We start from the raw sequence: 21,737 nt of genomic DNA, 5'->3' as shown, positions 1-21,737 counted from the left end.
GTGCACAAGGAAACAGAGGACATTAAGCTTCCACATGCAATTTGTCTTCAGTTGATGAATATGGGGCAGCCAAGAGAGCTTTTTATCAAGGAGGCGGCCCACAAATCCAAGACTGTATGGTAACTTTGAAGTGCTGGGTACTCAAGTAGAATTCTGGGTCAGGGTGAACTGTGGTACAGCGACAGAAATGCATAACCCATGTTTTTTGGTGGAGAGAACTGGAAACCATGGCAAAGGGTCCATACAGAGGCCCTCTGAATGGCACCTTGGAGCTAGCATTCAGCCAAGGCTACTGAGCAGGAGCTGTACCAAATGCAAAAGTCAGTGACCTAGTCCAGGGGTGACCAATGGCCCAACAGAGGTCATTAGCCCATTGATGGCAATGAGGACACTCAGGACAGTACCCTGTGGGACACTATTCTCCTTTAATCATGGAGAGCTGAGTGAAGTACCAACTCGAACCCAGAACAACCAGTAGAATAAATACTGACGAATAAATATTTGTAGGGAGTCTCGAAAGCACCAGTCATGGAAGGTAAGTAAAACGTGATGGCACCAAGCAGTGTCTCATGCCTTATGTAGGCCAAAAAAGACTGCAATGAGATTTTGGCATTTACAAAAAGCATGTCATATTACTGTTTCCAACCAGACTGGATGATCAGTTGGGGCTCATCCATCCTGGAAATTACACTGGTAGGGGGTCAAAAGGCCCTGAGCCAGAGACTCGAGAATGCAGCATAGCCTGCCAGCAGCCATCCTTTCAAATAGCTTGCAGAGTACATTGATGACACTAATTGCTCACTAGTTGTTGAGAGATGTAGCGTTTTTGCCTAACTCAAGATTTGGGATGACAATAATATTACACTATTGTGAAGGGGACACCCTTCAAGCCAAATAAGAACAAGACATTGAGTAGTTGTAGTCTTTTAGTAGTGTTCAGGTGTGTGATCATCTAAATATGAACTGAATCAGGGCCTGTGGCCATATTATAAGATGAGGTAAGAGCCTGAAACAGTTCCCAGAGAGTGAAAGGTTCATTATGAGAATCAGCTTGGCTGGGGATTTGACCATGATACTTTCAGACCATACACTGACCATCTGATGGACAAGCAGAAACACAAAAGGCAAGACATAAAAATCTCAATGCATTTGAGAGTATCTATGTCTTCGATTGTTACCTCCATTTCCAGGATCTACTGCTCTGGTCATAAAATGTATGAATGACAGAAGTCACCTTTGGTTACATACATCATATGCTCAGACCATTTTGACAAATATGAGCAGCCATACCACTGATAAACATCTCTTCATTATGGCATACACAAGCCTGCATGCTAGTAGGTAAGTGAAGAGTTTAATACCTTCACAATTCTGATGCCACTAGAACTGGAGCACAAGCTCAGGTTATAGTAAGCCAGTGAAGAAAATTAGGCATAGTCTTGTTTTAAAAACCATCGCAGGAGTCATGTCCAATTAATTAGGTCATGTCCTACATGAATATATCTCCCAATCACACATGAGAAGATACAGAGATGAACATGGGCACAAACACATTACTAGAAAAACCATGGGCATTGTAAAATGTGTCCTGGACAAACTAGCTGGAATATATGATGGTATCACTAAATGAAAAAGGTGACAGGGGAATGGATCCTTCTTGTCAGCAGGTAGAAATTTAAGCTAACGACAGTAAGCCACCATAGAAAATATTTATGTTAAAGGAAATGTTATTGCTGGTATTTCAAGTGTTTCCCCCACAGAGTCAAATGATGATCATGTGACTCATTCATTTATCTACCATATTCCAATGAGGTATGCACAGATAACATACCACCACATTATTCCAAACCGACTGTGCCTCTTTAGTTTGATAAACACTTAATATATATGAAAACTTTTAATGGAGTTCTAATGTAACTCCTAATGAATGCATCTAGATTCCTTGCTACACATGTGTACATCTCCAAACCTGCTGGGATCTATCACCAAGGAGCAGCTGTTAAAAGGTTACAGTGTCTTGTAGAGCCCATGCCATAATAACCTATTTCAACATTAGGTGAGTAATTCAATTACTGATTAGTGTATACACCCCACAGCACAGGCTATATTAGCCCACAGTGACTGTCCATGGGCAGGGGTCGGCGAACAGCCAACGCATGGGCAGTCAAGCAGCCTGGCCATAGCCCACATGTCTGTATTGCCCTGGACAAGCACCCACGGGCAAGGGTGGCCATATACCTTTCACATGTGCAGTATGCTTGCAATAGGGTCACCTAGCGGGTACCACCTGTTATTCCTAATGCCCCCACCCATAGAAAAATACAAGGGATTACAGTAACTTCTTCTGACGAAAGACAGAGAACTTGGTTAAGTTTTGCAGGGAACAAGAGCGTAACTGAATGTATGTTTCAAAACTCCATTACAGTTTAACCTTTAACATACAAAAGACAAAATCATCAGATTATAACTCTGAGACTCATAACACTACCAACATCAGTAACAGTATCAGCAACTTACCAGAGAGTACTGTGTATTTGAGAGCTTCTTGTGCTGCCATTGAAACAGCAAAACTGAGGATGTAATCTAAGGCCTGACCCAGCTCCAGCAGGTATGACGATTCGTATCTCAGATAATATTGCTCTCGAGAGCAAAACAAGGATTGCCATGGCCGAGTGAAGTTGTCAGATTCTAAGTCTGTCAGCCATCCAGATATCGCTATGGTAATATGAAGTTGTCTGACCTGTGTTTCAGATTCACTTGTTGGAGGTAAGACACCAAACGCAAATTCTTCTATTTCACCTACCCGTTTTTTCATCTTGAAACCTAAAATACGATAAAAGTAAATTGATGTGAACAATAAAATTTGGATCTGAAATTATATTAGAGGAAGTTACTTAAATCTCAACATGAGAAAAATACAATTACCAAATATTTTATCTTTGAACTGTGCACTGAGCAATACAGGTAGACAATTCTCAATTATAAAAAACAATGTCAGCTACTGGGCACTGTATTGCAGTATAGCTGAACAATACACATACAAAAAATAGGATTACAGTACCTGGAATAAAGAAATAAAATGTAAACAAAAATCTTGCCAAACACAAAAATGATAGACACCATTAGACATTTTATCTCAAAATGTCACTGATAAATAAAAACTAGTGTGACTGCTATTTTTATAGTATAGTGCCTGTCAACATTAAGAAACCACAGCAACTGTGAAGTGTGTATAGAAGAAGAAATTATACTCTCAGGTTATCCAGGACAGTGTTCAGAAAGTAGGTGGTATGAAAGTCATCATTAAATTCCGACAAAACTACTTGTATTGTCAGTTGGAAGTAAATGCCAAAGTGTTAATATGAATCGGACCACTTCACACAGAAAGAATACCAGATTTAGATGCAGAAACTATAACAATATTTATTATTTTTCATTACATGATTTTAAATACTTTCAGTGTTACTTACAAAAAATGCACAACGCCATCAAACAACCAAATCAACACTTGTAAGCAATCCAAGAATTTACAGTATCATATTAAACTCTAGTTTGCTCAAGCATTAATTTTCTTTACGCATGACCTCACCCAAATCACTATACAGTCTTTGGAACATATGTAATGGTTCAAATGGCTCTGAGCACTATGGGACTAAACTTCAGATGTTATCTGTCCCCTAGAACTTAGAACTACTTAAACCTAACTAACCTAAGGACATCACACACAGCCATGCCCGAGGCAGGATTCGAACCTGCGACCGTAGCGGTTCCAGACTGTAGCGCCTAGAACTGCTCGGCCACCCTGACCGGCCACATATGTAATGGAAAGGAATTGTATTGTCCATTTTCTCTAGGGGGTCTCCATCTTTGATCACTTTTGAGGGAGATAAAACACACACACACACACACACACAAACCATGGATCTGGTGGGGAGGCTTGCATGTCTCAGAGATAAAGACAGCTATAGTGTAGATGCAGACAAAACAGAGGGGTTTCTGTTGAGAGGCCAGACAAACATATGGTTCCCAAAGAGCGGCAGGATTCAGTAGTTGCAGGGGCAACAGTCTGGATGATTGACTGATATGATCTTGTAATATGAACCAAAACAGCCTTGCTGTGCTGGTACTGGAATGGCTGAAAACAAGAGGAAACTGCAGTCATAATTTTTCCCAAGGACATGCTGATCTACTGTATGGTTAAATGATGATGGCATCTTCTTAGGAAAATATTCAGAGATAAAATAATCCCCCATCCAGATCTCCATGTGGAGGACTACTCAGGAGGATGGTGCCAACAAAACTAGCATTCTATGAATTGGAGCATGAAATGTTAGATCCCTAAATTCGGCAGGTAAGTTAAAAAAGTTAAGAATGAAAATGGATACCTTAAAGTTATATATAACAAGAATTAGTGAAGGATTGTGGCAGGAGGAACAGGACTTCTGGTCTGATGAATACAGGGTTGTAAATACAAAATCAATAGGGGTAATGCAGGAGTAGGTTTAATAATGAATAAGAAAATATGAATGCAGGTAAGCTACTATGAGCAGTGTAGTGAATGTGTAATTGTTGCCATGACAGACATGAAGCCTACACTCACCACAGCAGTACAAGTTCATATGCAAACTAGCTCTGCAGATAATTAGCAGACTGAAGAAATGTATGATGAGATAAAAGGAATTATTCAGATAGTTAAGGGAGACAAAAACTTAGTAGTAAAGGGAGACTGGAATTCGTTAGTAGGAAGAGGAAGAGAAGGAAAAGCAGTAGATGAATCTGGACTGGGGGGTATGGAATGAAAGAGGAAGTCACCTGGTAGAATTTTACATGAGCCTAATTTAATCATCACTTACACTTGGTTTAAGAATCATGAAAGATGGTTGTATATGTGGAATAGACCTGGAGACACTGGAACATTTCAGATTGATTATATAATGGTAAGACAGAGATTTCATAACCGAATTTTAAATTGTAAGACGTTTCCCTGGGACGTTGCAGACTCTGATCACTAAGTATTGTTTACGAACTGTTGATTAAAATTGAAGAAATTGCTAAAAGGTAAAAAATTATGGAGATGGGACCTGGATAAGTTGAAAGAACCAAAGGTTGTTGAAAGTTTCAGTGGCAGAATTAGGCAACAACAGACAAGAACGGGGAAACGGAATATAGTAGATGAATGGAGAGTTTTGAGAGACAATATAGTGAAGGCAGCAGAGGATCAAACAGGCCTAGTAGAAATTGTTAGGTAACACAAGAAATATTGAATTTAACTGATGACAGGAGAAAATATAAAAATGCAGTAAATGAAGCATACAAAAGGGAGTAAAAATCAAAGAATACTTTGGAGCACAAAATAAAGTCAAGAGAGAAGCAATAAAAAGCTTTGAGGTTTGCCACTGACATAGTAATTCTGTCAGAGACAGCAAAGGACTTGGAAGACAAGCTGAATGGAATGGAATGTAGCATGGTCAAATCAAATCAGGTGATGCCGAGGGGATCAGATTTAGAAATGAGACAAAGTAGTACATGAGTTTTGCTATTTAGACAGCAAAATAATTGATTATGGCCAAAGTAGATAGGATATAAAATGTAGACTTGCAATGGCAATAAAAGTGTTCCTGAGGAGTGTTAGGAAGTCTTTTCTGAAAGTACTTGTATGGAGTGTAGTCATGTATGTAAAACAGGGATGATAAACAGTTTACACAAGAAGAGAATAAAAGCTTCTGAAATGTGGTGGTACAGAAGGATGATGAATATTAGACAGGTGGATCATGTAATAATGGAGAGAAAATGAACAGAATTGAGGAGAAAAGAAAATTGTGGCACAACCTGACTGGAAGAAAGGATCAGTTGACAGGACACATTCTTGAGACATCAAGGGATCACGAATTTAGTACTGGAGAGAAGTGGGGCAGCAAAAATTGTAGAGGGAGACCCAAAGATGAATATAGTACACAGATGCTGAAGGATGTAGGTTGCAGTAGTTATTTGGAGACAGCAGAAAATCATATTACATTTCGTCTCGCAGATTAATACCGGGTAGTCTTGTGATTACCATTATTTCCTTTCTAGTGTCTTGCGCATAGTTTTGTATGACCCTCATTTCTTTCACATTGCCATTTATCCAATTCCTCAGACGTTCTGGAGTCTCTAGGGGTTATATAAACTTTGTTACTCTCATTGGACTCTATTTACCGGTTCATATTTACTGCCACAGTAGTCTCATTGTACAGTCTACTTATTTTCACTGTGGCTCAATAAACATCCTGTCGATACAAAACAATTTAATATGCTCTAATTTATTATTTGGAGATATTCATTTATCTATCAAGAGTGTTTCTACAAATATTACTTTATTCATCTTTCATCTATCTTCACACGTCTTACTGAGACAGGCAGTTTCCCCTTCCATCTGTGTCTTCAGTCCAGAACCATTTCTATACAGGGGGTCCAATGAACTAATTCTTGCATTTACATAACAAATGACTCAATGCTCCAACTGCCATTTAGTACCTAGGTATTCCCGTTGTAATTTGTGAAATTCTAGCCATAGTTTGCCCTCCTCATAAATTATTTTCAGGCAGACATCAAATACACCAATATGAACCATTTCTCATTTTCACTATAGTACAACTAATTTCTTTCTTTCAGTACGTACAAAAACAATGTCTATTCTATTTTGTATTTCAGTATAACATTTAAAAATTTACACCTTTTCCATTTTTATTACTTTAGAGATTTATTATTACCTGTAAGTCCTGCTCCTGCTAGTCCAAAAAGAGACCCAATGACAGCTGCCCCTGCTGCTGACCCAATGGCTGCCGCACTTGCACCCCCAAGAATTGTTCCAACGCCTGCTCCAATAAGTGGTGCTGCCAGACCTCCACTCAATCCAAGTAGTGTACCACCACCAATTGTTGCCAAGCCTATCATCATGTAACGTTTATATTTCTTACTCTGATGTCGTTGTTTCGCTTCTTCCACCTGTTCCCTGAAACAAGTACCATCATGAAACTTGGAATTATGCATATGTGACACAAAATGAGGCAACAGAGGAACAAATGTTGGAATTTTGGATTTGCGGTGTTGATTCTTGCCCATACGGCCATAGTCATATACTGACTAATCACCAAAGCAAGGATAATTAAAGTAAACAGCCAAGAAGACCTAATTAAAGTTGCAAAAAAGTGAGAGTATGAGAAACTGGATTTACAAAATAAAATAAATTAAAAGCCCAGTGCTTTTCTGTTATGTTACAAAGGTAAATTATGCAGCAGACACTCATGATGAACCATAAGATTTTTTTAATTTTCTTCCATACCCCTCACAGTTGTGACAAAAGTCATTTCTCTGTAATGACTAGTTTTGGAGCGTTATGTCCATTTTCAAACAATAACCTTAAACGTAGTAAGTGTGATCATACAGTCCCCAGATGTATATATGAGTAATCAAATGTTCATATTCGATGTTAGAAATCATTACACGAATACAAAATGTTATACTTCATGTGAGTATAACTATGGCTTCCTTCCAACTTAATGCAGCAAACTGTTTCAATTGGTCCACAGGTACCATGCCAATACCCCCAAACATAATAGGTAACCCATCCCACGTGTAATTGTTACACTGTATGACCACTGATGATAGATGGACCAAGTGCACAATTTGTGTATCTGAGAATACAATAACCAACATTATAATACACTAAAATAAAAATGTGGTGCAAATTTTGCAGATGGTCTGGGGATGGCTATCTAGACAAAATGTATCCATAGCAATGAAGACCACAAAACTAATATAGCAGCAATTTGGATTTCATTACATAATGTTCATTGAAGGTTGACATCCATCTTGACAGCAAAATACTGCTGAAACTGCCACTGTGTCAAGCAATCAGAATAATTTCTCAAAAAATCCCAAGATACGTAGTCACTGTTGAAGCCACAGTGTTTACTGTCACACCAAGCAATGTTAACGTGTTGATCAGTGGCACTGAGACAATCACTGTTAAAAATTTGGGAGAGTTCTGTAATGAATAATAATAAGCCACTATGCAGATTCCATAATAAATAAAAAGTCGCTATGCAGATTCCACTTGCTCGCTCCCCCCCCCCCCCCCCCCCCTTCTCCTTTTGCAGACACCTATGCTACACCCATAAGCCCATTCCTCCTGTTTCGAAAGATTCCAGGGAATGACACATTTTACTGTAACGTCCCTCCAACATGTCCGCTTGATACTAACACAGCTTCCTGATTTCCCTAAGTACATCACCCATTCCTACACCAGGAGAACAAACTCATGAATCTTTGGAATAATTTCTCTTTTGGGTGTATCTACTGATTATTCGGAAAACAATGAAATAATATGAGCAAATGAGAAGGTTCTTCCTTCCACCATGCCTCATCTGTCATAGTGCTTTCAGGATTGTATAGTTTTACACCATGAATTTGTTTGTCAGGCAAATCCTGAATATACAGCCAGAGAAAATTACTCAGTAGTCTACTCAGATTCACCAGTGCAAACTGTGGTGGTGCTTTAAAACATAACATTGCAAACTCTATTTTTAAGTTAAATTTCTAACAACTTTGTACTTGTCAAGAAGCCAAGGTGGATATTTCATCCAGCCTTGATGTAATACATTAATATCTGCCACATCCAATTCTATAAGATTAACCTCCAGGTTAGTATATACACACACACACACACACACACACACACACACACACACTCCTGAAAAAGGAAAAAAGAACACATTGACACCGGTGTGTCAGACCCACCATACTTGCTCCGGACACTGCGAGAGGGCTGTACAAGCAATGATCACACGCACGGCACAGCGGATACACCAGGAACCGCGGTGTTGGCCGTCGAATGGCGCTAGCTGCGCAGCATTTGTGCACCGCCGCCGTCAGTGTCAGCCAGTTTGCCGTGGCATACGGAGCTCCATCGCAGTCTTTAACACTGGTAGCATGCCGCGACAGCATGGACGTGAACCGTATGTGCAGTTGACGGACTTTGAGCGACGGCGTATAGTGGGCATTCGGGAGGCCGGGTGGATGTACCGCCGAATTGCTCAACACGTGGGGCGTGAGGTCTCCACAGTACATCGATGTTGTCGCCAGTGGTCGGCGGAAGGTGCACGTGCCCGTCGACCTGGGACCGGACAGCAGCGACGCACGGATGCACGCCAAGACCGTAGGATCCTACGCACCGCCACTTCCCAGCAAATTAGGGACACTGTTGCTCCTGGGGTATCGGCGAGGACCATTTGCAACCGTCTCCATGAAGCTGGGCTACGGTCCCGCACACCGTTAGGCCGTCTTCCGCTCACGCCCCAACATCGTGCAGCCCGCCTCCAGTGGTGTCGCGACAGGTGTGAATGGAGGGACGAATGGAGACGTGTCGTCTTCAGCGATGAGAGTCGCTTCTGCCTTGGTGCCAATGATGGTCGTATGCGTGTTTGGCGCCATGCAGGTGAGCGCCACAATCAGGACTGCATACGACCGAGGCACACAGGGCCAACACCCGGCATCATGGTGTGGGGAGCGATCTCCTACACTGGCCGTACACCTCTGGTGATCGTCGAGGGGACACTGAATAGTGAACGGTACATCCAAACCGTCATCGAACCCATCGTTCCACCATTCCTAGACCGGCAAGAGAACTTGCTGTTCCAACAGGACAATGCACGTCCGCATGTATCCCGTGCCACCCAACGTGCTCTAGAAGGTGTAAGTCAACTACCCTGGCCAGCAAGATCTCCGGACCTGTCCCCCATTGAGCATGTTTGGGACTGGATGAAGCGTCATCTCACGCGGTCTGCATGTCCAGCATGAACGCTGGTCCAACTGAGGCGCCAGGTGGAAATGGCATGGCAAGCCGTTCCACAGGACTACATCCAGCATCTCTACGATCGTCTCCATGGGAGAATAGCAGCCTGCATTGCTGCGAAAGGTGGATATACAGTGTACTAGTGCCGACATTGTGCATGCTCTGTTGCCTGTGTCTATGTGCCTGTGGTTCTGTCAGTGTGATGATGTGATGCATCTGACCCCAGGAATGTGTCAATAAAGTTTCCCCTTCCTGGGACAATGAATTCACGGTGTTCTTATTTCAATTTCCAGGAGTGTATCTCTCCCCCCCCCCCCCCCCCTCTCATGCACCCGTGCCAAAGCCTTCTGCTCCATGCTGCTGGAGATGCCCATCATGTGTGTGTGTGTGTGTGTGTGTCTGTGTGTGTGTGTGTGTGTGTGTGTGTGTGCGTGTGCGTGTGCGTGTGCTTTCTTTTTCTGAAGAAGGCTTTGGCCAAAAATTAAATGTAACAGCCTTGTCATTGTGCCTGTCTGTAACTCTGTGTCATCTTAATGGTGCGTACATTAAGGATAGCTCTTCACATACATTACAGTAGGCCTCTTTGCTCGTAAGTAGTCATTAAGGTAATGCTCCCTAAACAGCCAAGCAACTTTATGATGAGCATGTGCCTGACATACAAAGATGATATAATACATAATTGCTGCATCATGAGGGCATGCTGCCTGACATAACCTAAGACTCCAACCTAATTCTCTCATGGTGAACTACATCAAGGACTATCAGATTGGATGACCAATTAAATCCACACACCATGTAACCACAATAAAACTGAGACATTACAAAGGTTCTATAAAACTGCATAGACGAGTTTGGTCTTCTGCACATATCTTGTCAATAAAATATTTTAAAATGGGGCATGCTTTGAGGGATTATGCTTGTAGAGCCTAGCTAGCAAATTCATCATCCAAAGTGACACTTTGAAATCTTATATCATTAATTTAGAACTGTGTTTCTGTTCTCATTTCAGCAACAGTAAATAATTATTTAAATAAACAAATATAAAAGTTTTTGAGTTGGTGTAGCAAGTATAAAATAATTTCTCCTAGGCCCATACCGGTTCCTAACCTCACACAGTTAGCCTGAAAATTTATGGTTGTGAATTTCTGATAGCTAGGAAAATACACTGTCCAGTCAGATTAATGTGACCATCTGTCAAAAGCCTGAATAACCACCTTTTGCAGCGCAGACCACTACGAGACATGCAGTAAATGTGTTAATGAGGTTCTGGAAGGTACCAACAGAGATGTGGAGCCATGCTGACTCCAATGCCGTGGCCAGCTGCTTCGTGGTAGAGGATCCATGGTGTGAACAGCCCAAATGAGGTGATCCCACAGATTCTAAATTGGGTTTGAATCTGGGGAGTTTAGTGGTCAGAGGAGTGTGAGAAACTCATCCTAGTGCTCTTCGAATCGTGCAGGCATACTGCGAGCTGTGCGAAACATTATACTGTCCTTATGGTAGGTGCTGTCTTGCTGAGAAAAAACAAACTGCATGTAGGACTTCATCCAAATTAGACAACACACATTCACACAAGTGACAAATGCCAGACTGGCCTCAGCAGCCAAACACAGTGGTCATGTTTGTGTGAGTTGCTTCTGCGCAAACGTGTTTGTGTAAGTTGTTTAATTCAGAGGAACGCCTTCTGGCTGAAAGCTTAGTTGTACAACAGTCCTTTGGTTGTGCCTATCTCTGACTCGACATCTCTACTACATGGTGAGTAGCAATACATCCTTTTTATAATACTGTTGTTATCCCATCCTGGATTTTCCATTGTTTGAAACTGCATGTAGCGGTGGACATGGTCCCCAAGAATAGATGTATACTTAGGTTGCTCTGTGGTGAATTCCAGAATGAAGAGATCACTCACAGACTGCCACGAAAACATTCCCCAGACCATAATACTCCCTTCTCTGGCCAGGACCGCTCCAATGTTGACAGTGGCATACGGTGAGTCTGCTCTAAGTAAAAAAAAAAAAAAAGTTTACAAGTGACGCAAGCTCTTCCAAGATGGCCGAGAAGATGCTAATGATGAACCTGCTCTGGATGCCCCAGCACATCAACAACAGATGATAACATTGAAGATGCGAAGAAAATTGTTTTGGAAAATCGTCGAATTACCATAATAGAAGTTGCTGAGGATGTTCGCATATCGGTTGGCTCATGTTGTGCAATTTTTTTTCAGATGTTTTGGGCAATGAGGTGTGTGTCAGTGAAGTTTGTTCCAAAACTTCTCAATTTTGAGCAGAAGAACCATCACATGAGTCTCACTCAGGAGCTCTTGAATGATGTCAATGATGATTCTGATTTGTTCAAAAGGGTCATAACTTGTGACAAAACATGGGATTACGGTTATGATGTTAAAAACAAAGCCCAATGTATGAATCCTAGAGAGCCAAGGCTGGAAAAAGCATGCCATGTTCGATCAAATGTCAAAGTTTTGTCACCTTTTTTTTTCTTTCAATTACCGTGGTATAGAGCATCATGACCTCAAGGTCATATGGTCAATAAGGCATATTACCTTGAAGTTATGTGCCGTCTGCAAGAAGCAATATGCAAAAAACGTCCAGCATTGTGGAAAACAATTCAAGGCTTTTGCATCATGACAATGCACCTGTTCATTCACTGTTGCTTGAGAGAGATTTTTTGGCAACAAAAACCACACACCACGACAATCAAGCCTCAGTCACCATATTCACCAGATTTGGCCCTCCGAGAGAGACCTATGAAAGGATGAAGATGCTCAACGATTGAAGAAATAAAAACTCCACAGCAGGAAGTACTCAAGGCTGTACCAAAAAGTCCTTAAGAGAAGTGCTTCGAGGATTGCAAGAAGCATTGACACAAGTGTATTGTATCTGAGGGGGATTACTTTGAAGAGGACAGCATGAATATTGATGAATAAATAAATATTTTTCACAAAAATATAAAGTTACCTTACTTTTTGAACACACCTCGTATGCCCTCCACTGCAAGTGCTGCTGACTACCATCTGTGAATGTTCACTGCACATTTAATCAAACATAGGCAGTGGTCACATTAATGTGTAATTGTAAGATTTATAATGAAAAATGTTGGGCGCATACAACAAATAAATAGTTATGAGGTGAACTATTCATGCATCAGTTATGTATAGCATGCATCCCACTTTTTTCATTATAAATTTTACAAGTATTTTGACACCCTTTAAAAGTTCTCACTAATTTTCAGGATTATGGGCATCTGGGGGTTAGGAATCTGTATGGGGGTTAAGAGAAAGTATTTTATACTTTTTAGCCTGATTTAAAAATGTGTTAGACTTAACATTTTGAAGAGATTATAAAAGAGACTGGATGACCAGTCGTGGGCTGCCAACAGTGGTTAGCCAAATGTGAACAGTAGGACAACAAGAAGAGGAACACAGACAATGGAAACAGCATGGCACGATAACACAGTACAAATATATAACCCAAGAACAAAAACCAACAATGTAGCAAAATATCAGACCAAATCAATTGTGTGTAATAAGAACAATACAAGGGCACAGTGAATACACAACTGAAGGCGGAGCCATAGTGGAGCTTGCTTTATATGGTGGCCATGGGTGCTAATTGGCCAGCAAGGTTGGTGTGGCACTGTGAGACCAGTGCTGCAGAGGTGATATTAGCGTTCGCAGATGTAGAAGTCCATCTAGTGGGTGTCATTGAGTTCTATGCATATCACCTGGAATGCGTTCTGATACTACCTGCATCACATCCCAGTCCTCCACAGCAACCGAGGTGTCGGGTCTTACCAACCCCTTTCACCTCTAGCCCCACCCCAACTTCTATGGGAGCTACATGGATCAGGTAGACAAAGAAAGTTCATATTGCACATTGCATTCTCATCCAGTTCTGAGCTATGTTTAAAATTACAAGTCTCTACCTCATCAGGAAGTAAGTTTGAAATCTGCTGAAGAAATTGCACGGGATGGACAGACAGACAAGAAAATGAACTAATAAAAATGTTAAAAATGTAAAAGTTGAAAAGAAAAATCTTCCACCCATAATGAGCACTGAATGGGGGGCTCCTTATTGTGGATATCAGTCTATTAACGCGTATTGCACAGATGGGCACACTTCAAATACTACAATGCGGGAGACAATTCTCTTGTTCTAAGTGGTTTTCTGTGACATCATCCATTTGGCAACTAAAATAACCTGGGAGAGACAGGACAGTGAAAACTTAGGGTAACTTCCCCGGAAATCCCTAGGGGTATTAAACAAATGGTCACACCAATACGTCCTGATCATGCAGCTGTCCTGATGACTATATGATTTGGAGGGGGTCAGAGAGACATGTATTACATAATGGATGCACAAGGAGGATGTATGACATAATGGATGCACAAGGAGGCCTTCTGTACAGCAGCTTTAAATGGGATCATGTTAGCAATGGTGGACAGATATCTTCAGAAGGTACACTGAGAACAACCAATGAGTATCCTGGATTCTACAACCCAGAAAGGTGATGGGTGATGATCTGGTCACAGTTCTTCCTTACACAGGTATTGTGGGAATGGTAACAGCTTGAGTGTGTATATTTCACTGAAGATTTGATGAACGGAATTAAAAATGGCTTCTATCCACTGAGAGCATTTGAGCTGATCCCCAAGTTAAGTTTAAAATTGTAGATTCCATCTTGCAAAACCAATGAGATACTGCAACATGTTGTAGGGGATTCTGTCATGAGCTGGCAATTTCATTACTGGCTGAACTTATGTGCCAACTGTTCCTTATAGTAGTTATGCTATGAAGGCAAAAACATAGATCCTGGTTGGTACAGGCAGTAATTTGAGTGAACTATTCTGTCATGGTTGGGGTAATGTCTCTCTTGCTGGTTTGAATAATACACTTTCCTATTATAGCATTACCAAGCACTTTACACCCCTCCATGAATCTCTCATGATGGTCTTCACACCAAATGAAGACTTTGTGGAATAATTTATGAATTTTGGAATTCCTGCCACAGTCTCATCTTGTTCTCCTTAACAACACAATGGCACTGTGTCCAACTCAACTGGAAGTCTCAATAGCAGTTGATGTGCACTTGAAAGTTCACAGAGCCAGAGGCCTGTTCCTGACTGAAAATGGAACTGACTGGCTTCTGAACAGTGTTGATTATTTTGACAAAGGACATTTTGTTGTACACCCTAAGCTGTACTTCAAAAGCATTTATTTTACAGACCAGTAATCTGGCATACAGTCCATCATCAGTGGGATATACTGTAAACATCTACAACAAATAAACATGGGTAACAAGATGCTGCCTCTACCAGTACTACACAGTAGGATTTGGCCCATGTTCAAAAGACGTATATGCTGATAGGCTCAACAGGCTCCCAATATCTCAGCACCTAAAGCAGGTGGCAGCAGAGCCCAATAGCATATTATTGTTGTTGTGGTCTTCATTCTGATTCAAGTTTTCACACTGGTCTATTCTGGGCAAGTCTCTCCATTTCTGCGCATCTAGTGTAACCTACTATTGGGACAGCCTATGACACAGTCACACTCCCTTCTCAAATACAGCTTCCCTTTCATGCCTGATTCGTGTAACTTCAGTCGGGTTTCTGCACATTTTGTAGATATCCTTTACCTTCCCTTGTTTTGCCCCTGGTACCTTCTGAATTTCAAAGAGAATATTCAAGATAAGACTTTCAAAAATTTTCTGGAAAATCTACAAATGGTATAAACACATGTTTGCCTTCTTAAACCTATCTTTCTTTGGAACCCAGACTGATTTTGCCTCAGGTCAGATTTTTCAGTAAATAATTAGTGTCATTATCTAGCAACCAAGTCTCATTAAACTGATAGTTCAGTAATATTTACACCTGTCGCTATCTGCCTTTTTTTGGACTGGAATTCTTAGTCTTCTTGACGTACAGGTATTTCATCTGTCTCATACCTGGCATACCAGGTGGGAAAGTTTTGTCATGGCTAACTCTTCCAACAATTTAAATAATTCCAAGGGAATGGCATTTATCTCACTAACCTCATGTCAACTTACATCTTTGAGTGTACTGTCAAATTCTTTTAGCAGTTCATATCCTGCAAATAATCTTTATTTACTCTTTTTCCCTTCTTGTAATACTGTCTTCAAATTTGTTTCCCTTGTATAGGTATTCTATTATGTATTTCTTCCTCCTTTCACCTTCCAGGCTTCCACTCTTTATTTAGTACTAGCTGGCCATTTGATCCCTTTATAATCATGATTCTTCTGTTTCCACCAAACCTCTCTCTATTTTTCCTTTGGTCACACCTATATTTCCCATAGTCATGGATACTACTTCTGCTTTGTATTTCTTCTCTAGTCATTCCTACTTTGCCATTTTGTCCTTTATAACATTCTCAGTTTTCAGATGTATGTATACCATTCTGCCCACTTTATATTTTCTCCTTTCATCAGATAAATCCAATATTGTTTGAACCTTTACTGCCTCCACTATTTCATCTCTCAAAGATACCTGTTTATCTTCTGTTGTATACCTTTATCCACTTTCTGTCAACTGTTGTCTTATGCCCCCTTTTAAATTTTTAACAACTTTTGGTTCTTTCAATTTATCCAGGTCCTATCTCCTTAATTTCCTACCTTTCCCAGTTTCTTCAGTTTTGATCTGTAACCTGGACAACAGATTATGGTCAGAGTCTTCTTCTGCCTCTGGAAATATCCCATTGTATCTAATCTCAACACATCCACTTCTCTTTTTAAATTTTGTAACCAACACACCAGATAATGGGATCTAACACTCCATGCTCTGACTTGGAGGATGTCAGCATTTTAGTGAATTACAATTCACGCATAGGAGGAATGGGCATGAGATCTGTACAGTTAGTTTTGTGAGAGCTTCATGGTCTGTTTATTCATGAGAGTACAGATATGGGGAAGATCCACCCTTGTGATGCACTTGCATCAAAACAGCCACAACTATTAAGTTGGTGGTGAGGGGAGAGCTGAGGTGTGGTATTATTTCTGTTATGGTAGTTGTCTCTGTGCGGACTGCATAAAGTCATTATAGACACATGTAATATAATTTAAAACATATTTTCTTGTAAACACAAGCACAAGGGTGTACTTGTGTTACAAGGATGAGTTCTCTCGCCTGTTCCTTCATCCCATTTACATTCCTTAGCAAAACAGGAGCACATGTAGTAGTAAGATTATATTTTGCTTTCCTCCATATCTTTTTTTGGGGTAGGATCCTGTGACAATGAGCATTTTTAGCATTTGTAAAAGGATCATACTGATTCCCCAAGCAAAAGTCATTTGTACTTTTATTTCTACCTATTTTTCACACAAGACCAGTGAAACACAATCTGATGTCTTCGAACTAGTCCTTCTAGTACTTTAGCTCTTCCTTACACATTTTTCGATAATGGGGACGAAGGAGATGCAATGGCAGCAGCCAAATTTCTTAACTTTTCTATGTGTGCTGTAGGTGTCAACATGTTGTTTGTGAAATATACTTGTCTGCAACTGGACATTTGACTTTGATGAAATTTCACTGTGTAATTACATGGGTGTAGTTATTGTTTAAGTATGTGGTGATGTTTCTTAAATATCTAAAAACTATCTAACACCACGTACAAAAAGTACTGCATTTGATTTTATTGCAAGTTAACCACTGCAAATGCAGTTGCAAGAAAAAGAATGCTGGATTCACTTTTTAACTCTACAGTGAGCAATCCTTTCTGTTAAACATAATTTTAGTCATCTAAAGAAAGCTGGCAGTTTCTGAATGGTGTGTATTTTTGTAGCTTCTGAATATGATAAATATCTTGTGACTATAACATCTTTAATTACATTTTCCCCCACATGTGTCTGACAGTCATGACTTCCAATACAATTATTATTAAAACAGTTCTCACAAACGTGTAGGGTTGGACACATGGTTTCACCTTCACGAGAAAATTGCTGCAGAACATGCTGGTGTATACACAGCACTGACAATCTATGGTATGGCACTGGATTAGGAACGAAGTCTCATTTTATAATGAACCCTGCCATTTTACAACCAAGCAACAATAGAGAACTGATGTACAGTATAAATGCAGTTTAACATTCTCACTGTTCTTTTTCTTTACATCCCTAAAGACTTGAGACTTAAGAGAGGACAAGTTGCAATTCAGACATTACTAGTAACTTAGTATCCATGTTCATTTTTTGGTTCTGTCAGGTGGACAAAACATGGTTGTTTCCACCTAAAACATATCATTTCTAATTCATATGTCTGTCTCCAACTAACTGTAGGCTGCAGTAGGTACTGGGAGATGATTGCACAGGATGGAGTAGCATGGAGAGCTGCATCAAACCAGTCTCAGGACTGAAGACCACAACAACAACAACAACAACAACAACAATGCAGCTTCTGTGCTTTGCAAGCCTTAATGCATGAGGGCATAATGAAATTTCCTGAGCCTGGTAATGAACAACTGTAAAAAGAATGGCCCTTCTTCACCCAATCCACTGTTTCCAATATTTTTCAAGTGAGGAGCTCCCATGACCTCTAAACCTTCTTCAACCACAAATTTCTGATCATTTAGATATAAGTGCCAAATCTGGTTAACAGTATGGTCATTTCAAAAATGTTTACTTCAGGTCTCTCAGTTTTTATACTGTGGCACCCTTCTGGGTTTGTGATTCATTCTCATGAAAGAGCATTCTTTTCTTTCACAATACAGGACTCATCTCTATCATTTTTCTTCCAGCTGATCAGGAACACTTGTGCAGTTAATCTTTCCCAGTTACTGTTTTACCTTCTGTAAAATAATCAATAAGAAGTTTCTCTTTCATGTAACCCTTTTGTGCATATCAGGGAAAACATAGCCAAGTGTCTAACTAATAATTCACAGTAATGATGATGAGCAACTGCTCATAGTTCTTAAAGTGTGCGAAGTATTCATTTTAGAGTCTATGTTTCATGAACTTTTTTCCTTGTTTTGGTCCATACTACCTCCTCCCAAAATATGGAAAGTAAAGAGCTTGCAGTCAAAGAGATGTGTTTCAGAGTATCAAAGACGAATAAGTGGTCATAGCTATCAAGGTATTCATTTTACAGCCCATGTTTACAAGACAGGTTTTCCTTTTTTTGTGTAAGGAACTTGTCATTGAAGTCTGTAAAGGGAATTTAGCTACGCACTTTACTGATTCATGGTCCAAGAGCTAGTTTGCACTTGTACTGGGTGGTTAAAATTAAGCTTTCCCTATTTAACACATTATAACACAGAAACTAATTGCCATAGAAGTACCAAACTTGGTAGCATAATTGTCACGGACATGGAGAAGAGAAATAATGCAGAATCAATTGAAATGCTTTTAATGTGCTGCTATGGTACATCATACCATTACATACTGGTATCATTACTGCTACAAAAGGGGTTCAATATAGCACCCATTAGTGTCCAGAAGAGTCTGAAAGTGCAGGGTTGCATTCTGAACAGCAGAATGAAGCATATCCATAGGCATCCTACCATCATATCAGCACATGTATGAATGTTCCCCTGGTAACCTCTGTCCTTCAGGTAGCCCCACAACCAGAAACCACCAGGAGTGAGATCAAGTGATCGCGCCAGCCAAGCATTTTGAAACGATCAGCTGATATTTTGATCACTTCCAAATATGTTTTGGAGAAGCAGGTGAACTTCATAAGCAACATGCATTGAAGCCCCATCTTGCATGGAAACTGTTGAGTTCAATGCGTCTCTCTCCTGTAGGGTGGGTATGACATGCTGGCAAAGCATATTGCAGTAATGATGGCCAGTCACACTGCATGTCTTTGGTCTTAAGAGTGCCAACCTATTCAAAAAAAGAATGGGCCAATGATGGACCTAGCTGTGAAGCCACACCATATTGTGACACGTTCATCATACAGAGGGACTTCATGCACAGTGACTGGATGTGAAAATCCCCACACTCAGCAATTCCGTGTGTTCACCTCCCGCATCAAAGAAAAATGACCTTCGCCTGTCCATAGGATGGTCCAGGGCCAGCCCTCATCAACTTCAGTCCTTGCGAGAAAGTGAGGGGTGAAGTCAACGTGTTGTCATGTGTCCTGTGGTGCAAGCTGCTGTATGATATGGATCTTGCATGGATACCATTTGAGAATGGTTTGAAGCACCTTGTGTACATTGGACCACAGGATATTCAACTGTCATGAAAAACCACATGAACTGCCTGATGATCGGAAATTGCATGCAGCATTGTCCACCATAGCAACAGCGATTTCATCAGCCACCTGTAGTGCAACCAGTCACCAGCCTCTTCCCGGAGCAACATCCAATTCTCTTGTTGATTCGGACTACTTCATCATGCTGTGCACAGCACGTGGAGAAAGATGACCCTTCTGTAATCCTTTCAGCCAGAGATATTCTCAAAGTGCAGCTACAGCGTTACTCTCATTTTGATAATAGAGTTTCACCAATAGTGCCCCGCTCCTTCTGTCCAAGCTCATGTTGACATGTCAACAAGTGCAATGCAACTGGTCAGGTGTGTGTGAGTATGAATCACGATGACTGATCAGAGCACATGGTGGCCATAGTTGAACTCAACAATGGTGTTGTGATGCATGGAAATCATGCACCCCATACTCTGGACATTAATTCTATTAAGTTCGGTACTCGTATGGTAATTAGTTTCCATCTTCTAACGTGTTAAACAGGGAAAGTTTAATTATAACCACCTGGTATTTACCACGGAAAAACAAACAAAAAAACTCAAAACTGCATTTTCTATCAAAAAACATACTTCGGCTGTAATGCATACTACACAATTAAAGAGTACTTAGAAAACCCAGAGTAGTGGTTAATAAGGAAAGGGGAAATTAAAACACCCTATTGCATTACAACACATGATCACAATGCAGAGCTTTTACACCCTGAGAACAAATTTCTTACACCTTTATCTGATATGTGTAGAAATTTCCACATGTTATGACCTGTAGAATCACGCAAAAATACTGAAACAATCCTCATGGTGATAGTTTGTTCAAGAAATTGCTAACATGATCATGCTAATCAAAATAAGCACACATACAAAATCAAATTAGCATGTCATGCATGTGTTTACTTAAAGACACCTTACATATGTTATAAGAAACATTCTCAGTCTAGAATAATGCAGGAATTGCCTTAAAATAACCAAATATGGGAAAACAAATTGTATTTATCCAGGCGACACAAAGCTTTTTCTTCTCATTGAAGTTTAAAATGACCTGTTGCACTACGGCAGTCACAATATTACACAAGACAGCTGCCATGTGGAAGCTGGGAACTCACACAACTGTTGCAGTCCAGAGTGACACAGAAAAATGATGTTGTAGAGCCACAACTAATTTAAAACTGAACCCGCATGATCGTGTGGGCTACGATAGAAAGAGATATACGGAGGTTGGACAAACATATGGAAACACTACAAGAAATGCCATGTCCTCAACACATTGCAAGTGTCACGTGTGGTCACAAAAGTGTTCTGTGTAGTCGTGAGTGGATTATGTTGGACCTAAGTGAATACAAACATGCAAATTGTTAGTGTTCATATCATGGATGCTTCCATAACAAAGGAAGCAGAAGTGTTTGTTGCTTCAAGAGGTACTGTACCAAAAGTTATACTGCATACTGGGAAAGTGGGAACATCTGCTAAGTCACAACGCGGAATAATGTGTGTGCTGACCGACTGTGGTGGATGGTTACTGAAGAGGATAGTGACAAAAAGTAAGATGACAACAGCTGCACAAGTCACTGCCAAACTGAATGTCACACTCGTGAATACTGTCAGAAACAAAACAACCTGAAGGGAACTCTATACACAAGAAATTGGACAGCAAACTGGAATTCCAAAACCACTCATCAGTGAT

General features: G+C 40.4%; 1 protein-coding gene across 4 annotated transcripts in view; it reads right to left on the bottom strand.

Annotated features, from left to right (window-relative positions):
• The window catches only part of LOC126298609 (transmembrane and coiled-coil domain-containing protein 4-like), a 155,696-nt gene that overhangs the window by 93,895 nt on the left and 40,064 nt on the right, over nucleotides 1-21,737 (bottom strand). For all 4 annotated transcript variants that reach the window (XM_049990011.1, XM_049990010.1, XM_049990013.1 and 1 more), the window contains 2 exons: nucleotides 6,750-6,991; nucleotides 2,518-2,823 (listed from right to left, as the gene is read on the bottom strand). In XM_049990011.1, the coding sequence (XP_049845968.1) occupies nucleotides 2,518-2,823; nucleotides 6,750-6,991 (548 nt within the window). The remainder of the gene's footprint in view (nucleotides 1-2,517; nucleotides 2,824-6,749; nucleotides 6,992-21,737) is intronic.

This window comes from Schistocerca gregaria, chromosome X (assembly GCF_023897955.1).
Source record: "Schistocerca gregaria isolate iqSchGreg1 chromosome X, iqSchGreg1.2, whole genome shotgun sequence".
Lineage (NCBI taxonomy): Eukaryota > Metazoa > Arthropoda > Insecta > Orthoptera > Acrididae > Schistocerca > Schistocerca gregaria.
Note: the sequence above shows the minus strand (reverse complement) of the source record. Positions and strands in the feature narration are given on the sequence as shown.